Source organism: Myotis davidii, unplaced genomic scaffold (assembly GCF_000327345.1).
Source record: "Myotis davidii unplaced genomic scaffold, ASM32734v1 scaffold142, whole genome shotgun sequence".
NCBI lineage: Eukaryota > Metazoa > Chordata > Mammalia > Chiroptera > Vespertilionidae > Myotis > Myotis davidii.
The window spans coordinates 5505116-5526851 of NW_006294400.1; the positions used below are offsets into that span (position 1 = coordinate 5505116).

General features: G+C 56.1%; 2 protein-coding genes and 1 long non-coding RNA gene across 3 annotated transcripts in view; 1 reads left to right on the forward strand and 2 right to left on the reverse strand.

The window, feature by feature from the left end:
* AMBP (alpha-1-microglobulin/bikunin precursor) overlaps nucleotides 1-4992 on the reverse strand; it is an 11195-nt gene extending 6203 nt beyond the window's left edge. The window contains exons 1-6 of the mRNA XM_006768617.2: nucleotides 4781-4992; nucleotides 3945-4087; nucleotides 2329-2405; nucleotides 1406-1522; nucleotides 828-929; nucleotides 2-25 (exon numbers count right to left, since the gene is read on the reverse strand). Coding sequence (XP_006768680.1) covers nucleotides 2-25; nucleotides 828-929; nucleotides 1406-1522; nucleotides 2329-2405; nucleotides 3945-4087; nucleotides 4781-4897 — 580 coding nt within the window. The 5' untranslated portion in view covers nucleotides 4898-4992. The remainder of the gene's footprint in view (nucleotide 1; nucleotides 26-827; nucleotides 930-1405; nucleotides 1523-2328; nucleotides 2406-3944; nucleotides 4088-4780) is intronic.
* A 3151-nt stretch (nucleotides 4993-8143) lies between these two features.
* Nucleotides 8144-15778, forward strand: LOC107183892. The gene is made up of 3 exons (XR_001514713.1): nucleotides 8144-8349; nucleotides 9750-10071; nucleotides 15699-15778. It is a non-coding gene; the product is annotated as an uncharacterized LOC107183892 (long non-coding RNA).
* Nucleotides 14917-21695, reverse strand: KIF12 (kinesin family member 12). The gene is made up of 15 exons (XM_015567120.1): nucleotides 21625-21695; nucleotides 20658-20792; nucleotides 20351-20486; nucleotides 19455-19546; nucleotides 19176-19323; nucleotides 18498-18616; nucleotides 18311-18415; nucleotides 17644-17746; nucleotides 17471-17561; nucleotides 17190-17276; nucleotides 16726-16816; nucleotides 16554-16658; nucleotides 16004-16104; nucleotides 15787-15905; nucleotides 14917-15468 (listed from the first exon to the last, which is right to left on the reverse strand). Exons 2-15 carry the CDS (start codon nucleotides 20751-20753, stop codon nucleotides 15329-15331), a joined length of 1533 nt encoding a protein of 510 aa, XP_015422606.1. The 5' UTR covers nucleotides 20754-20792; nucleotides 21625-21695; the 3' UTR covers nucleotides 14917-15328.
* Nucleotides 21696-21736: the final 41 nt, after the last annotated feature.

Consider the following 21736-nt stretch of genomic DNA (forward strand, 5'->3'; position numbering starts at 1 on the left):
TCCTGCTCCCCAGGGACACACTCTCCTAGGTCAGAGGGCAGGAGACGGAGGTGAATAAGAGGACCACACTTGGGGGGCATCCTAAACCAGAGAGGGCTTTGCTGCTTTCACGGTGCTGGCTGCACGCCAGGTGGCATCGCCCTGGGAACTGTCTCCTGCAACGGCCCACTCATGAATGGCTCCACCCACGTGGCTTACTGAAGGTCATTCATGAGAAAAGCTACAGGCTGGTGGCTGCACCATCTTCACCATCGGCGTCATCTCCACTCCACCCCACCACCAGCATGTCCTCTGCACCATCACAGGGCAGCAATGGCTAACATTTGTTGAGCGCTTACTAGACACCGGGCACAGTGCGATTGTATTTAACGGCTTTATCTCACTGACTCTTCACAGTAACATATGGGAGACATTGTTATCCCCATTTTACAGATGAGGAAATTGAGGCTCTGGAAGACTGACCAGCCAGACGCCAGCCACACAGCTCATTGGAACCTAGGTGCTCTAACTCTGAGGCCATGCCTCAGCCCTAACACTCTATTACCTCTAAGAGGTACCTGTGGAGTCTGGCTATCGCCTCACTTAGACACGTAGCAGTAGAGTGAACATTGAACTAGTTCTAGTCCAGGCTCTGCCAAGTTCACGCTGTGTGACTTGGAGCAAATCCAGGGGCCCCAGCTGCCTTCTCTGTATCGAGGGAAGAGACTGCCACTCTGCTTACCTCAGAGGGTTACAAGGCAGACCCAGGGGCTAGGAAGATGTTCTCTGGGGGCCGTGGAGGATGAGGAGGAGACAGAAATGTGAGGTGGGGTGGGGGTGCCACTTACCTCTGTCGGCCATGGTGAAGATAGAGTCCTCGGGGATGCCCACACCCAGGGCGACCTCCCTGAACTCCTGCAGCAGGCTCTCCCGGAGCTGTGGCCCCCGCCCTGTAAGTGGGAAGCAGAGAAGACTCCTAGAACCGCAGGGCCTGGGCTGGCAGGACCTGCGAGGATTTTGCCCAGGATTTTCATTAGGGGAAAGTTGAAAACCATTGGTCCAATTTGACCTCTTCAGTACAGGATGGAAAGGTCAGCTCCAGAAAAGGAAGAAGGGTCCCTCCCAACCCCCTGCTCAGGTCTCCCCACTCCCACACAGGGCTCTTCCACGGGTTCCTCCAGGCCCCGGAGGCTCTGGAATTCTCCGGTCTGGAATTTTAGACATCAAAAGAAGAGGATTCTGCCTTAAACAGGAGACTGAGTTCTGCCTCCTCCAGGCAAAGCAAATGCTCCCACGGGTCCTGTAACGGAAGTTTTATCCAAAGGAAAAAGCAAAACTCCCCGTTCCTCCCCACGCCACTGTCCCTAAGCCACGGGTCCCCTCCCACCCCCAGCTCCAAGGAGCTTAGCTGGTCCCAGGCCTTTACCGTAGAGCTTGGCAGTAATTGTGGGTCCGTGGCGGCGGCTGAATTTCTTGCTCAGAATAATGGCATACTCATCATAGTTGGTGTGGACCACATAGGACTCGATGCTGATGTTCCATTCTGCATGGGAGATGCGGGAAGACAAAGGGCTCAGCGGTCAGGAGACTCCTCTGGTCTGTGATTCTTCACCTGTCCACCCACACATCAGCTATTCAGCCACCCTGCCTACCCATCCCTTCCATATCCTTGTTTATCTATTCACCCATCTCCTCCGTGTAGTTATCATTAATTCATCGACCATCACTTCATCCATCCCTCTTCTCCATATATCAATCCATAAATGGATCCGTTTTCCTTCATCCCTCCCTCCTACCTTCCTTCTCTCTTTCCTCCATCCCTGAAATCATCAATTTATCTGTCAGATGATGATTAATTCACTTACCTGCCATTCATACATATGTTTATTCATTTACCAAACATTTGTTTGTTCTCTCACTCCAATCATCCATCTACCCAAACATTCATCTATTCAACCCGAGCACAATTAGTTAACACACAGAGCATATTCAATAAACATTTGCTGGATAAATGAATAAACGCTTGTCCAAGTCCCTCTATCACATGGCACCATGCACTCTGTACATGGTAGATGCTTGGCAAACCTTTATCAGCTGATGCCTAACATGAAGACTGATGAAATGTTGATATTATCCTCACATTGACACCATCACTCTAATTCTGGGTGTGCAGGTGTGAGGGAGTGATAGAGAGACAGAAGGAAGGAGGGAAACATGTGGAAGAAGGCTAGATGACATCTCGGGGAAAATAGGAGGAACGGTTAGAGGGGGAGCCCAGGAAAGAGAGCTGAAGACATGAAGGTATTGTCCTGCGGAGAGAGCTGTGGTGTGTCCTCTGACTCCACCTACTGGATTTGTGGTAGAGGAACTTCCCCTCGGTGTCTGTCTTCTCATAAGTCCCAGAGAGCTCCTCACAGACGCCTCTCCTGGAAGTGAAGAGACCACAGGCGAGGTAAATGCGGGTAGAGGCCATGGTCCGACACCCCTTCTCCTTCCTGTTCTTCCCAGATGTCTCTCTCTCTCTCTCTTTTTTTAATTGGAAGGTAACATTTTCAATTATCTTGTTTAACCCTCACATCAACCTTGGGGGACATCTCATCCGTTTCACATATGAGGGGATTGAGGGACAGAGAAAAAAGGGACTAACCCATGCCATCGCTTAGCAAAGCGAGTACTAAAAGTCAGCTTCCTTCACCAAATCTGCACGTCACTGAGGGGTGAAGTAATGCCTTCGTTGGTTACTCTGTGTCTCTCCTGCCCCAGTCCCCTTACGTGTGAAATGGGGGTAATGATAGTGCCTACCTCACATTGTGGCTGAGAGGATCAAGTGAGGTTTTGAATGTAAAGAGCTTAGCGTAAGCACTACGCACATCTTAGCTGTTATTGTTACAAGCATTACTTATCGAGCAGCGTCGGTGTGCCAGGCACTGTGCTACATGCTGGGGATACAGAGGAGGGCAAGACCGGCCCTGTCCCCATGTGAAGCTTACAGTTGAGTGGGACAGGGGGCAGGCCAGAGGCCGATGCAGTCAAGTGTGCCACATGCAGGAAGCATGAGGTGCTCCAAGAGCACAAAGGAAGGCATGTAACCTGAACCTGCAGTGGTCAGGGAGGGCTTCCTGGAGGAAGTGACATAGCACCTGAGTCCTGAAGGATCCATAGGAATTAGCCCAGGGAGGTGGGGAGAGGTTTTCCCAGTAGAAGGAATATATGGTGCAAAGGCCGAGAGGTAGGAGAGGATGAAGGATTCCGGGAACTGAAAGAAGGTCCCCTTGGGTGGGTCACAGAGTTCCTGGTAGAGAGTGGGGCAGGGGATGGTGAGTGCTGGGGACAGGGGGGCCTTGAAGGCCATGTCAAAGGGGTTGAATTTTATTCCCAAGGGCAGTAGGGAGCGATGGAAATGTTTCAGCAGATTTGAGTCTTTTGAAAGGTCTTTCTGGTTGCTGGGTGAAGAATGAATTGAATGGAAGGTTCGAGATTAGAGGTGGGGAGAAAAGCAGAGAGGCTGTTGTAGACAAGCAGGGAAGAAAGGGGGTGGCTTGGACCACGGCTAGTGACCGGGAAGAGGGGAGAAGTGAACAGATTGGAGAGAGTTCCGAAGAGAATGGACGGGGCTCGATGATGGGCTGACTGACAGCAGGGAGAAGGATCTAGGCCAGCCCTCTCCCGCCCAGTTCCGGGTTGGGACCCTGGTGGGTGGAAATGCCCTTACTGAGCTAAGGGATGCCCAAGAGCGAGAGCAGATTGAAGAGCTGGCATAGCGTTGGAGGCACCGCCCGCAAGGTGCAGAGGGGACGGTTAGAAAGGACGCCCTGTTGCTGGAGCAAAGCAGAGAGATCCACAGCTCAGAGGCCAGGGCCTGGCTGGAAGGAGAGGTCTGCCGCTTCCCAGGGCATGGTGGCGAGCGAAGGCAGGGTGGGGTGGGCCCTGGTCCCCCTCCCCTCCCACCCCATCCCCAAGCTCACCGCCAACGAGTAATGGTCGTGCTGATCTGCCTCTCGGTCGCTCCCTCTCTCAGCAGCAGCGCGCTCATGGTCAGCCTGTCCTTGAACCGCACCAGCCAGGGGCAGGTGGAGCCTATGGCCACGTGGAACCATTTCCCGTAGAACTAGGAGGCAGCCACAGTGCTCGAGGTTGGGACTGGCCCCTGGCCTTGAGGAAGACTTGGCAGATGTCTGCTCCCCTCCCTCCTCTGAATGACTCGATTTTTATGTGACAACGTCTTATCGCTAATTGGAGGCCACACAGCTTCAAGGGCGGATGGAGCCCCAATGGTGGAACTTCAGGCACCGTGGCAAGCCTGGAGTGGGGAGGTTCAGGCGCCCACCCCCACCCCCCCCGAAGGCCTTACTCTGCTGAGAGCTGAGGGCTGTGCTCACTGGGATGGGGTCCACAGCCTCGTGCCCTGAGGTCTCTGTCCTGCTTCTCTTTTCCCATAACCCCACATGCCCGCCTGGTGCCACCCCAGGCCTGTGAGGGCAGGGGACCCGGGACAGGCTAATGGGTGCTGTGGGATGCAGTGAGTGGTTAAAGGGTGAGGGCTGGCATTGTGGGGGGGGGGGGGGGGCTGCAGGGGTAGCAGTCCCCGTAAAACCTTCTCTGGACAGGTTCGAAGGTGAGGGCATTGGACTGGGGATGTCAGACGAGTCCCATAGAATGGCAGGTGCATGGAGTTGTCGCTTCAACAAACCCCAGACAGTCTGCGCAGGAAAAGCCTTTAGGGACCCAGCCCTGAGTTCCAGATGGGGAGAGTGAGACCCCAGCTCACCGCCGTCACCCCATCACCCGAGGCCAGCCTTACCCTGGACACGTCGAAGTTCTCTTGCACTTGGATGTTGTCCGGCAGCGTGGGCACGGGGTTGGCACTCACTGCCAGGCAGGCGGTCAGCAGCACAAACGGGGCCCCGAGACTCCACATGGCTCGGCTCCTCTACCAAGGGGGTCACTCACAGGCTCAGTGGGGACAGAGGAGCTCCCTGACCGAGGTGGCTGCAAACGGAGGCTGGGAAGGGACCTTTGGCTTATAGGTGACTTTGGTGTTTGCCCTGCTCAGCCAGGACCAATCAGGGCCCCAAGGCCAGGGCTGGTCGATCCCTGTAGTGCCCTGGCTGGGGCCAGGAGGTCTGTTTCAGAGGAGGCGTTGACCAAACACAACAGGTCAGCTGCAGCCCAGGCTGGGTTCAGTCCTAGGAAGGCTCCCCCAGAAACACCCCACCTGTCATGGGCATGTGAGGGTGAAGGACCCAGGTAGCCCTGAACTCTCTGCTCGTCATTCCACCTGGACCACCTGGGAGTCAGGAGGATGAGCCTGATTGAGCCCATTTCTCAGAAAACTGAGGCCCAGGGAGAGGAAGTGACATATCAGAGACCACAGGGAAGTCTATGACCTCCTGTCCCCAGGGTTCCTTCTCTCACCACTGCTTTCCCATAGCCCCAGCAGGTTATAGTAGAAACAATGATGACGACGACGATGATGATAGTGATGATGATGATGATAGCTTCCGTTCACTGAGCACCTGCAATGTTCCAGCACTTAACACTGACCAGGAACTGAACTCAATCCCCACAACCACCCCGTACACGAGGTGCGGGTCCCCCTCTCACAGACGGGATATGTGAGTCTCCAAGAGGTAAACGACTTGCCCAGGGTCTCACGTCTGGTTGGCGGCGTTGCTGGAGGGGGCAGCACTTGGTGTGGTTGAGAGCATGGGCTCAGGAGCCAGCCTGCCTTCTGTGCAGTCCGGGGTGCGGAGAAGTGGGAGCGGAAGCCCTGGCTCCCGGCTCTGTGTGACTCTGCAGTGACTCTCCCTCTCTGAAGCCCGCTTTCCTCGGTCCCCATTCTGTCTGCCAAGAGGCTGAGGCATGTGTGTGACAGTCCACTGTCCTGTCTGTGTGCCGGACCCAGGCGGGCCTGTCTTTGGAGACACCAGGCCTAATATAGGAATGGCCTATAACAAGGAGTCATTAATAATTGAAATAGAGCCTGGCTGTGGTGGCTCAGTGGATTGAGCATCATCCCATGGACCAAGAGATCCTGGGTTCGATTCCCAATCAGGGCACATGTCCAGGTTTCGGGCTCAATCTCCAGTAGGGGGCACGCAGGAGGCAGCTAATCAATGATTCTGTCTCATCATTGCTGTTTCTCTCTCTCTCTCTCTCTCTCTCTCTCTCTCTCTCTCTCTCTCTCTCTCTCTCTCTCTCTCTCTCTCTCTCTCTCTCTCTCTCTCTCTCTCTCTCTCTCTCTCTCTCTCTCTCTCTCTCTCTCTCTCTCTCTCTCTCTCTCTCTCTCTCCCTCTCCCTTCCTCTCTGAAATCAATAAAAATACATTTTAAAAAAAGAATCAATATTGAAAAAAACCACAGTGGAAACAGAACGCCCTATTAAGGCTGCCTTCAGCGTGCCACGAGGGCTCCCCTGACCGTCACAGCAGGTCTGCATGAGACTGTCAGGCCCCCTGGCTCACGGGAAGCCCGAGGCACACGGGGGCAGAAGAACCTGGGCCCCTTTGGACAGGGCTGCTCGTCCAGCCACGCAGCCTCTCCTGGGGGAGGGGAGAGGCCAGAGGCCCAGCCAGGATGTCGACTTCTCCTGCCTCCGGGGCTGTTTGCTCTCTCGAGATTATTAACCAGCACAGAGGGAGCAAACCCTGCCAAGGCCCACTGGACTTTGAGCTGCTTTTAAAAAATTAACCCCGGGACTCAAAGATGCACGGCTGATGTGGTCAGGGGGTGCTGACCCCTCTTTCCTCTCTGGCCATCAGGGTGGGGCGATGGAGGCTCTGGGTCCCTGTCCTCCTAGGGGACGCAGGGATCCAAGGTACCTGGCCAGATCTGGAACCATGTCAAGGGGAAGGGCCTGTGTAGGAGGCTTCAGAGCCTCAGAGGTGTCCTGAGCCGAGGGGAAGAGAGGCCTCATTATCAGATGAAAACACGGGTTCCATGCCCTGCCCGGTTTGGCTCAGTGGATGGAGCGTCGGCCTGCGGACTGGAAGGTCCCGGGTTCAATTCCGGTCAGGGGCATGTACCTGGGTTGCAGGCACATCCCCAGTGGGAGGTGTGCAGGAGGCAGCTGATCGATGTTTCTCTCTCATTGATGTTTCTAACTCTCTGTCCCTCTCCTCCCTCTCTGTAAAGAAACAATAAAAAATATTAATAAAAAAAAGAAAACACGGGTTCTGGGAGGGAATGGAACTTGTTCAAGGTCATCCAGCTTGTGGCCGAGCGGGGGGACAGATTAGACTAATGTTCAACACCCTGAGTCCCCCTTTATTCATTCGTCCAGTCATTCATTCACCAAATGCACACTGGGTGCATGAGGACAGGACGGAGAACAGGACAGGACTCCTGGTCAGGCTGGGATGGGAAGGAGGGAGGAGAAGGTGATAAGACTGGATGGCGACTGCAGTGATGGGGGAAGCTGTGGCCAGGGGAGAGGAGTCAGCCAGACAGAAGTGCATGGGGTGCGTGTGAAGAAGGTATTCCAGACAGAAGGAACAGCAACTACAAGGGCTTAGAGGAGGGAGATGGAGAGAAAAGCACTTGGAGTACAGAAACCAAACGAAAAAACCGTAGGCCAGGAGCTTGGGGGACAGAGGGGAATGGCAAGATGGGGAGGAGCTGGGCACTGGGACCTGTTTTTTGGGGTGTGGGGGAGGCCTGGTGAGTAGACCAGCAGGGACATCAAGAACATTGGGCAGAACTAAGATCAAAGGTTGTGGTCAAGGTTCAGGCCTCCCTCTGCCCATGGTGGAAGGGGGTGGCACAGAAGCTGACCCCCTTTCCCCAGGAGGAGGTAACCAGCTGCTGGCCTTGCCCCAAATGCCTGACCCTTGGACGTGGAGCCAAAGTTTGCCCATTCGTGGCAACGCGGGAGGTGAACAGCACCCCGGACTCCATGCCCGGTGACGGGAGAGGAGATGTCCTCACCGCCCATGATCTCGAGGCTTTGTTATCACCCCCCACCCTTGACCCCAAAAGCTAGACCACTCAGAGAGCTGGGTCCCAGTCCTAGTAACTTGCCTTGTGACTGTGGGGCAGTGCTTCTCTCCCTGGCCTCCCCTTCCTCATCTAGACCTCCAAACGCGGGCCATAATAACTCACGTGACCAGGCTTAAATAAGAACCAGGGAGGGGCATCTGTGAAAGTGCTCCCCAAGTGTACACACCGGAGGGACCAGCGTCATCACAGGCACTTAGCACAGCTTGGACCAGACAAGCTCCACACAGGCCGCAGAAAAGCGAAGGCATCCCATGTTCACTAGAGGGCAGCAGAGGACTGGCAGGAAGACCGCGGGATCGCTCACAGCCGGCGCAGGACAGACCTGGAGCCACGGTCCCCACCAGAGAGCTCCTCCCCAAACCTGCTTAAGATGGTCCCCGAACCTGCTTAAGATGGTGAGTGCAAAACATGCAGCATCTACCTTGCCTATCTCCACCCCGGCTACCGAGGTGGATGCTTAGTGGGGCCCCTTTACAAAGAGTTCCCTGGCGAGCCAGAATTGGGAACAGCCGCTAGAGACCACGAGGTGGCTGAACCCCGAAAAATCACTCCGTGAAGGTCCTACATAGTGCGACGTGCTGAGCACTCCAGGAGCACGTGCTACTGAGTCCTCCCAGTAAGGTGCTATCATTTTACTATGATAGTAGTCGTATTGTGCAGACGGGGAAACCGAGGCTGGGAGATCAGATATTCCAGGGTCAAAGGGCAGGCAGCCAGTGGGTAGCAATTCAAATCCAGGTTTGTCTCCCTGACACCTGAGTCACTCTGCTCACCTCCCAGGCCTGATAGATAGCAGGACCTCGGGCCAGGTTCTCCCAGAGACCTGGAGCAGGGGTGGCTGTTCCCTTTGCTGAGCTCCTCACCGCGGGCTCTCCCTTCCCCAGCCCAGCCAAGGGCATGCTCCGTGTCTGCCCCACTGAAACCTGGCCCTTCTCTCCTCTTCGGGGCCTTGCATGGTGCTGGGCACTTCCTCGGTGCTCAGTGAATACATGCTGATTGACTGACTTAGAACTGTGAGGTCAGACCCCAACAAGGACCACCCAAATAGAAGACAGCTGAGGGAGCCGGGGAGGTTGAAACCCTCGCCAAGTCGTTGAATAATTACCCGCAAGGGAGGGAGTGATACAATGAATGATGCCATTTAAAAAGCAAAGAGCCCCTGCTCTGTGGTGGCTTTTCCTTGTGCCTCTGATTTTGAATTAGTCTGTGTATCTGGGAGGATTCGTCCAGCAGGCTGACGGTTAAGCAGCTGAGATTTGCACCCAGACGGACCTGGTTTCTGGTCGTGGCCGTGACCCCTTCTTGCCTGTTTGATCTTCACTAAGTGACTCCACCTTTCTGAATGCGGGTCTTTTCCTCTGTTAAATGGGGTTTTAAAGAGCTCCTTGTGGCGTAGAAGAATTAAATGATGAGAAACCTGTCATGTTCTTGCTCTTTGGAGAGAGCCTAGCAAATAGTAAATGCTAGCTGCCCTGGGGGGAGGGGCCCGGGGGAGGGGCCCTTAGGTGCTGTCAATTTAGCTTCCTGATTGTGAGAGCTGGTGGCTGAGCCTGGAGAAGCAGAGTGAGGCTCTTTGGAGCTGAGTGTCCTTGAGGCCTGGCTGCCCGGGGAACAGAGCTTATGGCCCAGGGTCTGATTCCCTGGGCACCCCTGAAGAAAGGGCTCCCACAGAAATAAACTCCCGGAGGCCTGCCTGCCTCCAGGAAGGGGACAAGCATTTCCTGCCCTCTCAGGCTGCTCTTATCTGTCCATGAACGCCTGGCGGGCGTCCAGGGCCGGCCTGACTCCTGGCTGACCGAGATGACGTCACCCTATGTCCTCGGAGGGACTAATAGAGCTCTTTTCTGAAACCACGCGGCAAGCTGGCCTCTTCGGAAAGTCCCACTGGCCTTTCCTCAATGAGGACAAATGAGTGCCTCCCAATCAGCTGCCGGGGAAGGGCAGCTGGAACCCTTCCGGGCTCTTTCATTGGGCGAGGTCCTGATGGACACTTCTCCCCCTGGAAGAATCCTTGCGGGAAGGAGCCGGCAGAGCTGACGTCAGCGCGTTCATGAGTCTGTCACCGGAATCCAGATATGCATGCAGTTCCTCTCCTGTATGGCGACGGCAGTATGTTTGTGCTGAGAGCATCCATTAGTAATAAAAATAGTAATAACAACTAGCATTGATTTAGCCCTGGCCGCATGCCAGGCTCTGTCCTAAACAGTGTATATGGATCCTCACTCTCAATCCTCACATCATCCCCTATGAGCGCTTATTAACGTCTCACAGGGTAAGCCAACCTTAGCCCCACTTTACAGAGGAGGAGACCGAGGTTCAGAGACCTTAACCACCTTGCTCAGGCTCGCACAGCTCAGTGTGGGGTTGAGAGAGGGAGTGGGTGTGCCCACGATTCCGAAGCTGGGAGACACAAAGGTTAGACCTGAGGGGTTCATTTCTAATTCTCTTGATTCCAGCTCAGGCTTCCCAGAAGCCTGCTTCATTTGGGTCGTTTGTAAAGAATCCCTTTATCTTTGGGGTTGGTGAGGGTTCCTCCGTGGAGGGAAAAGACCTTGGGAAGCCCCGTCCTCTGCTTCATCAAACCTCGGCATGGTCTGGCCTTGCTGGGCTGTGCTGGGCTTTGATGGAGACCAACTTCTCCAGGGAGGCTGCCCCATGTGCTCAGAGGTTCCTGAGTTGGATAGAAACTGCTCCTCTATTTGCCCTTCCTCTGTGGTCCTGCTGGGTGGCACTTGGCATGGTGGCTGAAGACACATAATCAAGACCACCCGGGTACAAATAGACAGACCACCCCTGGACAAATCCCACTTCGGCCACCTACTAGCTGTATGACCTTGGAAACGGTCCTGAACCTCTTCTTGCCTTGGTTTCCTAACTGCAACACGAGGATAGTAATGGGACCTACTTCACAGAGCAGTTATGAGCAATCAGCGAGTTAATACATGGCAAGTACTGGGAACAATGCTTGGCACCACATAAGTTTGCTAATTGTTATTTATTCCATGGCTACCAATTGTCGCTTTTATTGTCCTTTCCCCCGTTTCTGGAAGCTCCTTGGGAGCAGATCAGGCCAGTGTCTCCCATGCCCAGGCGAGCAGGCCTGGCCTTCAAGTAGGGACTTAGTGTGTGATGGATGAGAGAGAGTGTGATCAGAGCCCTGAGCTGAATGAAGGCTCTTGAGGAAGACACCTTGGGCCAACTTCCAAAGGTCTTCCTTGATGGCCAGCCCATGTAGATGTCAGTGATGGCCGGGGGGCTTGTCTGGCTCACAGAGTAGGTCTGTTGCAGCATGCTTCAAACCCAGGTCTCCTGGCTCCAGTCCTGGTCTCCAGCCACAGCTCCAACCTACCTACAAGTTCCAGTAGCTGCTGCTCGTTGTTTCATAGCCAGACCTACTTCACAGAGTAGTTCTACGTCACAGAAAAGAGCTATATTAGTCCCTCCGCGGACATAGGGTGACGTCATCTCAGTCACCCCTACTGGCCCCACCTGTGTGTTTGCTTAAAATAAAGGAGGATGAGTCCTTTGGAAGCTCAACCAGAAGATGAAAACGGAAAAAGTCGCCTAAGAGGACACAAAATATCCTTCAAGGCGGTTGAAATGTTGTATATACATTGAATAAATACGAATTTGGAGCAAATGTGTCCTTAGATAAAGAGAAGAAAGACTCTGAGTGAGACAAAGGCTGGGGTGAGTGGAGGCCGGTGTGGCCAAAGCAGACAGATGTTCTTGGCAGGAGGGTCGTCACTCTCACATTGACTTCACCTCATGAGTCCTCGGGGCCTTTAACACAAGAATCCCCGGGAGTGGTCTTCCTGATGCTTGTGCTGTCCTGCGGCCCATCCCGCCCTGGCTAGGAGTCGGGTCCCCGAGGATCTGAAGAACTCAAACTGGGCCCTAGACATCGAGGTCGCTCTCTAGATTGGCCAGCGTTCTAGAAACTTCTGCTGATCTTCGAGCTCTTGATGAACACCCCCAACCCCAGCTAAAGATTCCAGAGGCTCCTTCTAACTTCCACATAACATTTTAAAATTTCAGAGAGATCATGCAGGGATTCGGAATTCTGGCAAATCCCTTCAGTGTTTCAGGATTTCTGAGAGCTGCCCCCAGTTCTAATGTTCTGAGGTACCAGAGACCATCTTCTAAGTCTAACTCTTCTGGAGAACTTACGACCTTATTTCATGGGGCCAAAGAACCCCAAATCCCAGCATTCTGGGGGAGGCCTATAGCTTTCAGGGTTCCAGACGTGTCCTCTGCAATTCACACATTCTCAGGAAGGACCACTGGATTCGAAGATCCTGAGACGTTACTGGGTCCCATGGAATTCCTAGTGCTTAGGGGTCTGGACAAGTGGCAGCTCTAGAGTGAGCCTGTGACTGGGAGATGGGGGAAGTGGAGACGTATCCCCTTGCGTCTGGTGTCTATCTCTGGGAAAGTAAGTAGGAGCTTTGCTGAGTTGGAACTAGGGAACTGGAAAATCGTGGCTGGTTCCAATGGGAAAAGGAATCATCCAAACACAAATGAACCGGCAACAGCCAGGGCCCCCCTGGGTGGTCCCTGTCCACCCTCCCAAAGCAGCTAAGGAAAGTCTCACGCTCGGTGCCAGGGGCTTTCCCTGCCTGAGGCCGGAGACCTCCCAGCAAGCAGGGCCACGATGCAGAGAGTGAGATAAGGGCTCTGGGCAGGGGAGGAGCCCAGGCTCACACATATGGAGCCACCCAAGCTGATGTGGCATCAAAGTGACCGAGAACAGGAAAAGTGACTTTATGGCATGTCAGGCTCATCCTCCTCCCCTCCCTAGGCCCTCTGCACAAATGTCACCTGCATGAGACCGTTCCTGCCCCTGATGTGGAGCTGCACCTGCCCTGGCCGAGGGGCCTCCCCACCGTTTTGCTCCACAGCGTTTATCCCTGACCTCCCACGCATGTTGCCCATTTTCTTTTCGTCCATGAGGATAAGGATCCTTATGCTTTGTTCAATGCTGGCCCAAAGTAGGTTCTCAATAAATATTTTTAAAATCCAGATGGTCAATTCCATCGAATTGTCTTGTTGACTACAAGTTGCTTTTGGTTAAGTCTTCTGCAATAGGCAAAGCTTCGTGCTGTCCTCCTTCCACATAGCAGTGGATTTAACCCCGTGACCACCCCGAGAGGGGCTATTACTGTGTCCATTCTGCAGATGAGGCCACTCAGGCTCACAGCAGCTAAGCCACCTGCCCGGGATCACTCCTGGTAAGTGATGACGCCGGGATTTGAACTTGTGGGCTTAACCACAGCTACCTCCATCTGCCCAGCTGCCTGTGGTGTCTGCCGTTACCTCACCGCCCTGGGCTCTGCCTCCATGGTCACTGTCCATCCACAGTTTTCACTGTTAAACACAATCTTGCCTTTTGATTCCTGGCTGCTGGGGGCTCCAACCTGGGCTGACCCTGCTGGCCCATTTCAGGGACAAGCCCTGCAGAAGACTCAGTCAGAGGCCCTACAGTGTGGACGGCTTTGAGAGGCTAAGTAGCCTGCCCCAAGTCACACAGCATGCTCAAGTGTTGCTGTGAGGCACCTTGCTTTAGTCTGCGGGTCCTCACTTCTCTTGGGACAGGAGAGCATAATTAGGGCTATTTCCCAGCATGGTGGGTAGGAGAGCACTGGGTCTTTTCTTGCTTGGTCTTGCACTGGGCAGTGGGGTGGGACACGTTTTCTCGGGCCATGCCTGTGGGCAAGCCTGAGCATTCTCCAGTGACTGCCACCCCCTGCTTAGGGCATCCCCGGCTCCCTGCTCCTTCCCAGTGCTCCCCAAGCCCGTGGCTGAAGCTGGCTGCTTGAGGCCTCGCAAGAGCCCAGGTCTCAGGGGACTCTGACACGAGGCCCGGCTCAGGTACTTCTGGTGGAGGAGTTTCATCGCCTCCCTGCACTGGTCATGTTACTGGTGCCCCTGCCTCCGGCTCACCATCACCAATCAGCCCACCTGCCACAGCGGCTAGTGTGACCCAAATGCAAATCTAAGCTGGTGACTCCTCAGGACCCCTCTGTGGCTCTCCTCTGTCCTCCAGACAAGCCCAAGCTCCGATGTGACCCACAAGGCCGTGCTCTGCCTGCTGCTGGCCACCTTTGGAACATCAGGGTCTCTGGGCCTTTGCCTCCACAGCCCCTCCCTCCACCTGCTGTTCACCTCCTGGGCCTTTATCATAAGCTCTTCGGCAAACCTTCTTTGACTCCCTCGACAATTTCTGAGTGGGGGGCCTTCCTCCCTGCTTCCCCTTCAAAGCACACGTGTGAGGTTGTCAATGTCTGTCTCCCCCACCAGACTGTGAGCTCCCGGGCCAAAGCCAGCTTGCTCCTTGTCAGTCTTTTCACCACCTGGATTTGGAGTGGATGCCGGTGGTGTTCCTGAGAGCGAGTGTCAGAACCAGCCAAGGAATTAGCCATCTGGGCCTCAGTTTCCCTAACTGTAAAATGGGACAGTTAGGTTAGCTGTGTGGCTCTTTTTATAATGAGGTCCTCCCACTGGCACCTCCAATTTCTCCTGTCATGTCCGGGCTTCCCCTTAATTGTAGACCCACTGCACCTGGCTAAGCATGTACCAGGAGTCCTGAGGTTCCTCACCTCCCTGACCCTCACTAGAGCTCAACAGGACAGGGAACTATGCCCCGCATCCGACTGACTGAAAGCCAGAAAGTGGTTTGAGGAGGGTGCAGGGCTTGCTCAGGATCTCAGAGGAGGCCTGTGGCACCAGAACGCAGGGCTCATGGTCCCTCAGGCACCAGGCCACGTGCAGAGGCACAGAGAAGCAAGCCCACCACCTGCCCCAGCTCAAGACCAACTCCATTTCCTTCAGGTCTCCTTCCTGGAGGTGCTCATCATTCGATTCCCCATGCTGTCCCAGTGGCGCATAATAGTTGCTCAGTTAAAATGCGTGTGATACACGTAAGGAGATGGAACCTGGAATATTCCTGATCAGAAGGGGACACACACTTCTGCCGAGTCCTTGCCTTCTCTTCCTCAGGCTCCCCCGAGAACCCCTCGTCTGGGATGTCCCCATGGGAAGTGAGTGACCACCCAAAGGACAGGACCAGCCAGACTGAGCCGAGACCTCTTTATTGTCATGTACGTTTCGTCACCTCCTGCCTGGCTTCTCCTGAACCCAGTCTCATTACCCACAGTCTGGGGTGGCACCCTTCCTTTACTCCCCCAAACGGCCCTCCAGCCGTCACCCCGACCCTCAGGAATGGTCCTTGCCCAGCCAGGCTGCAGAACGGATGGGCAGCTGCTATCCCCATTTAATAGACGGAGAGACTGAAGCCCCAGAGCAGAGAGCCCGGCCAAGGTCACACGCCATCTTCCGTGTTCCCATTTTGCTCAGCAGGGAGGGCGGGCTCGGCTAGGGCTCCGTTTGCTCTCGCACGTGGGTGGCTGGCTCCGGCCACGCCGCAGGGAGCTGCCGATCTGGTCTCTGAGGGCCTCCAGCCTCCGCGCCAGGTTTGGAACCGTGGCCCCACCTGAGGGATACGGTGACACTCGAGGGCCGCACTACCCTGGGGTCATCAGGTCCCACATCCTCTGAGGAAGCTTCAGATGGTACCTACTCGCCCCCCCCTCAGCCCCCCACCTCCATACACCCTGGGCTTTGGTATACATCTGGGCATGAAGGTGGCCCTAGGAAGAGAATTCCAAGTTTGGAAACTAGAAAGACCTTAGGAATTACCTCCTAACATGTGCCCTATTTCAGAAATGGAAAGACTATGTTCCGGAGAGGGTGCGCTCTGGCCCAAGATCACAGAAAACCCCAGGAGCTCCTCCCTCTTCCCCTTCTTCACCTCTCAGCACTGGCGACGTGTTCGGGGGCCCCGCGGGCAGGGGAGGTGCAGAAGGTACCACCTCCTCCTCAGTGAGTATCTCCGCCAAGACTCGGGTCTGAGTCCAGTCGCCGTGACTCCTGGGCCAGGGGCAGTTGGGTGGTGGGAGGTGAGCCTTCAAGTGCCCAGGCCTCCTGCCCCCCCCGCCCCGCACCCCAGTGCCCCAGGCTGGGCTCACCTCTCTCTGGGGCACTTGGCAGAGCCAGGGCTGCATGGGGGCACCCAGGGTGGGGGCCGGGCAGACAGGGGAATGCCGTCGGGGGCCTTAGGGCCAAACACCTGCAAGAAATACCACAGCCGACACTGGTGACCTCAGCCCTGCCTCTCTGTGCCCCACCTCCAGGTGCTGATCACAATGCACCAGCCCTACCACACCTGCCCCAGGTGGCACCAAGACTGCCAGATGGGCATAAAGGGGTGGGGTCTTGGTTACGTCTTGGGCACAGAATCCTCAGTGCCCAGAACAGGGGCTGGCACAAAGCAAGGAGCTTAGAGGAGAGTCAGTGAGCGAGAGAGTGAAGGAGTGAATGAGCAAATGCATAAATGAGCAGCATGTGAGTGAAGGAAGGAATAAGCAAATGCAGAGCGAGTTCCTAAAAGAAGGCAGGATGGAAGAGGGAGGCGAGGTAAACAGTGATTCTAAACCCTGGGCAGGAGCCCAATCAGCCACTTTCCCCATGGCCTCCAGCTCTCCTAGACTCCCCTCACCCCCACGTGGCCTTTCCTACCTGGGGCAGGTGGAGCTCCCTCCGTGGGCAGGCCCAGTGGGCCAGTGGGGCTCGGCACAGGGGGCAGAGGTGGCAGCAGGGGCAGGAGCAGAGGGGTGGCAGGGCCTGCAAGAGGGCATGTCAGAGGCTCCCTGTCACCCCTGCTCCTCCCCCTTCCACTGGGCAGACTCACATGGCGGGAGGGAGCTGGCACCATCGCACAGGGACATGGTGGGGCTGGGCCAAGGGGGGGCTGGTGGAGGTAGCAGGTAGAGAGGAGGCGCCTGGAAAGAACAGGGGGTCTGTGCCTGCAGCCCTCCACCCTACCACCAGGCTGGTCCCCACATCCCCCGTTTTAACAAATACCCCGGGGCACTACGGCGTGCCAGGCACCGTTCGCAGTGCTCAACATATGAACTCATTCGATCCAACCTTTAAAACAGCCCTATTCGGTGGGCACCGTATCACCCCCATGTTACAGCTGAGGAAACCCGGCAGTGAGAGGCGGCATGACTCACCAAGGTCACCCAGCTAGTAGGCGCCAGAGCTGGAATTGGAACCCAAGTGGTCTGAATCCAGAGGTCAGACCCTTAACCGTTCCCTTTCCCACCTGCCCGCTGTCCCAAGGCCTGCCCCTGGGCTAGTGGCCGTGCTCACCGCTCCAGCTCGAGGACCTGCTGGGCCAGGACGCGCTGCTCATCCCGGGCCAGGTCCCGGCTACTCTGCAGCTGGCTCTTTTCCTTCCTGGGAAGAGGAGGCCGCAGGGAGGTGACAGGAAGCAGGGCCGGTGGGGTGTCAGTCAGCCCCGCACTGCAGTGCAGTATGAGCCCCAGCAGGTCGGTGGGGCCAGAACGGAGTCAGGGAGCGGGGAGGGGGCCGCATGGCAGAAGCAGCCCAGCAGTGAGGGGTGGGCACGGAGTCCCCAGGCGAGGCCCTACCTGAGCCTCTCATTCTCCAGCATGAACTCCTGGAGCATCCCATAGAGGTTCTGCTGGGCCCAGGCCACGCGGGTCCCACTGAATCCAGGGGCTGCAGGGAAGGGGGAGATGGCTGGGTCCCCAGGAGCCCAGGTGCTCTCCACGCCCCACCTGCACCCCCAGGGAGCTCATACCCTTAAGGTCCATCTGGCTCAGTTGGGACCGTAGAAGCCGGTTCTCCGCCTGGAGCTGCAATATCTCCGTTTCCAGGCGCTGGGGCTGCTTTGCCATAGGGGACTGCAGAGAGAGGGCCCGGAGCTGCCATCTGCAGTACCACAAGTTGTGCAAGGGCTCCGGGAGTGGGGAGCGAGGGAGCCTAGAAGCCAGCCATGCTTCCCTCACAGGCTTTGCATCCTGGCACAAGGCTACGTCCACCTGGAGGGGCCACCTTGTCCCTATGGCCTCCGCTGCGTGCCAGCAGGGCCCCCTCTAAGCAGGACCCTGCTCCAAGTCCAACCCAAAGTAAGTAAGTTCTGTTCAAATCTTGGTTCAGAACCCAAACAAGACTCCACATCAGACCCCAACTCAACTCAGACTTCATCATGATACCACTTGGGATCCAGGCTGGACCCTGAATCATATCCCAAATCAGACTCCAATCTGAGACCTGCCACAACTCTGACCGTGACCCTGACCCTGACCCATCCTACCCAGTCATGGCCCCATCATCAAGATTTCAACTCTCATCCTAACTCTGACTCAATCCCAGATTTCAACTGTGACACCAACTCAGGTTCCAACTGCTGCCTGACCCCAACCATCGCCCCCGCCACCCCTCGGCCTGTGTCTGCCTCCGTTCACCTTGGGGGCCTGCGGCCGAGTGGTGACCCGCTGAGCTCGGCTGGCGTATCGCAGGGTGCTGAGGGTCTCAGGAAGGCACTGGGCTGAGGGCGACACGCAGGCCACCTGGGGAGGATGCCCCTGAGTGTTCCTCTCTGGGAGCCCCTCCCTCAAGCCCCACTCTTCCCTGCCAGCCCCCCTCGGGTACCATGAGGGTGACCCCGCGCCCCCCCAGTGAGTCCGCCAGCAGCTTCGTGAGCTTGCTGTCTCGAAAGGGGATGTGGCTTTGCTTCCGCCGCGGGTCCAGCAGCAGGGAGATGCAGTGGCCTGGGTGGGAAGAGAAGGCCCAGCGAGGTTATACCCCTTGCCCAAGGCCGCGCAGCTGGTCTGTACAGAGCAGGGACCTGCACCCACACCCCAATGCCCAACACAGGGCCTGGCACTCAGCAGGGGCTCAGGAAATGTCTAGCAAATGGACTGAATGGAGAGGCGCTCCCTGCACGTCTCCTCAGCACGCGGCTGAGGAAGGCCCTCGGGGGTGGAGGTGGGGAGATGGGTCTGTCCCTTCTTCCCCTTGCTGGGCCTCCGCTTTCCCAGCTGCACGAGGACAGGCTGGGTGTCTGAGGGCTCATGCTCTGCACTTGAGGGTGCCTACCTCCCAGGTTAGAAGGCAGCTTTATTCTAATAGAATCAAGTTTATGGGGTTTCTAGATTCACCAACAATGTTCTAAGCGGGGAGACCCGAGTCAACAGCAGGCTGAGGCCGGAAGGAGGCCTGTGGCCCCTGGCTCACAGCTCTTCATGTATTACATCCCCTGTCTCCTCCTCCCCCTCCCCTGCTCCCCTCCTCCTTCACAGCTACAGGCCGGGCAAGAGGAGGACTCACCCAGCGCCAGCAGGCTGCGGTTGATGCTGTTGGCCTCCAGCATCAGCTCCCCACGGGATCCGGTGGCCGCCACCTTCTCGCTGCCAGCCAGGTCTACAAAGCACAACTTCCCACCGGCCGGGTGTTCCCCGGGATCCACGGGAGGCATCTGCTGGGAGGGGGATCAGGGCTTGGTTTCCACGACGTCTTCCTGTGCACACCCACGTTGCTTTATACACCCTGAGGCGGACCCTGGCTGAGGACCCGGCGCCCGCTCCTTCCCCAGGCTGGGCCACTCACGCTTTGGCGGCCGATATGGAGTGTGAGCAGGGCGTGGCTTCGGCTGGAGGCCTGGTTCAGGGTGTGAGCTGAGCTCCTCCGACGGCTAAGACCTGGAGGGGGAAGCAGCTGGAGCTGGGCCTGGCAGGAGGAGCAATAGCAGAAAAGGAGCAAAGGCTCCTGGGGAGGGAGGGGCCAGCCTGTGTAAAGGCTCCACGCAGGGAAAGAATGGTGGATGTGGGGTCTGGCTCTAGCACGAGCAGGTGAGAGGGGTATCGACTGAACTGGGTGGAAGAACGTCAGTCAGAGTCACAGTTGATAAACGTCCCTCAAACTGCCGTGTGAAGGGCGGAGAGCGAGCAGAGAGATCAGCTGGCATAACGCTGGCAGGAGTCTGGAGTCTCACCCAGGACCAGCCAGCAGGCTGCGGGTGAATAATGAGATATCTCATAAACAATGGATGAATGAATGAGACTGGAACAGAGGGCCCTATAGGCTAGGTTATAGGAGTGACCTTTGCCCTCAGGACATTGGAAGGGTCTGGAAGGTCTGGAGGGGAAGAGGGATGTGGTTTGCTGCAAGGAAGAGCACAGATTGGGACGGAGGAGCCTTGAGTTGGGAAGATTTCTCTAGGAAGGAAAAACAACACAACAACAACAGAGGCTGACTGAGGCAGGGGTCCTGGACTGGAAAGAGGGTGGGCCCAGAAAGAGTTTGAAAGGCAGAATCAGCAGGAGGTCTGGGTGGGATGGGGGACATCCTGGGCAGTGTCTGAACTGTTGTTTTGCTGGCCCTTAGCTCCCACAGGGGTCATCTCTGGTCACCCACAGCTCCAGCCAGGGCCCCCCAGTGCATTCAGTGAGCAGTAGAGGGACGGGCTTCCCTTGTACCCCCAAGGCTCCCGAGACAGCACGTACCCATCTGCAGAAGTTCCATCAGGGCCCCCAGACTCCCAAACTCCACCACCCGCAGCTGCTCCACATAGAAGCCCCGAGTCTTGTTCCAACGAACAGGGAGGGGCCGGGGAGACCCCAGGCTCAGCAAGTCTAGAACCTGGGAGATGAGAGTGTCGTGTGAGGGAAGGGGCCCGAGTCCAACTCTTACCAACATCAGCCCCCCCCCCCCCCCCCCCCCCCCCCCCCCCCAGCTCTGCCCCTCGACACAAGCTCCTTGGGAAGCAAGGCCTCCAGTCCATTGTGCGCTTTCATTCATCTCCGTCCGCACCTGCTCATTGTAGATCTCCAGGTAGGAGGCGTGGAGGCTGACTGGAGCGCCCAAGTGCTGCACACGGTCCAACAGCCAGGCGAAGGTCCTCTGCATGATGCCAGCCAGGCTGGGGGGTACAGGCACCCCCTCTCCCTGGGGGCAGAAACACAGTAATACTTACCCTTCCTGACGCCCTTAGCTACTATGCCTCAGAGCTAGGCCAGTGATGGCGAACCTATGACAAGAGTGTCAGAGGTGACACGCGAACTCATTTTTTTGGTTGATTTTTCTTTGTTAAATAGCATTTAAATATATAAAATAAATATCAAAAATATAAGTCTTTGTTTTACTATGGTTGCAAATATCAAACATTTCTATATGTGACAGGCACCAGAGTTAAGTTAGGGTTTTTCAAAATGCTGACACACCGAGCTCAAAAGGTTCGCCATCACTGAGCTAGGCCAAGTTCCCCATAACATCTCATTTACTTCTCACAGTCAGTACTCTCGCTTCCATTTCACAGATGAAGGCTCTGAGCTTGTCAGCAAAAGGCACATTTGCCCTAGCTGGTTTGGCTCAGTGGCTAGAGCATCAGCCTGTGGACTGAAAGGTCCCAGGTTCGACTCTGGTCAAGAGCATGTACTTTGGTTGCAGGCACATCGCCAGTAGGGAGTGTGCAGGAGGCATCAAAAATAATGATGCAATTGGAGCATTTTCACAGACAACCTCCATCCAGGTTTGGTTATCTCCTCCAAGCTTGTTGTCCCTACTTAGGCCAGAACCAATAAAAAGCATTTTTTTTTTTTTTTAAAAAGGGACAAAATTTGAAGTCCATATTGGGCAAATCCTTTCACCCCCCTGGGCCTCAGTTTCCTTGTCTGCAAATACATGGGGCGAGTCGCACTGTCCAAGGCCCTCCCTGTGGGAGCCTGCGCTGTCAGCGGCTCCCCACCGACCCCTGGCCCTGCAGGGGAGCTCAGCCCACCTGGGGAGGAGGCCCCGTGAGGGTGTAGGTCTTCCCGGAGCCGGTCTGGCCGAAGGTGAAGACGGTGCAGGAGAAGCTGCGGGCGGCAGGGGTGTGTGGCAGGATCTGGGCA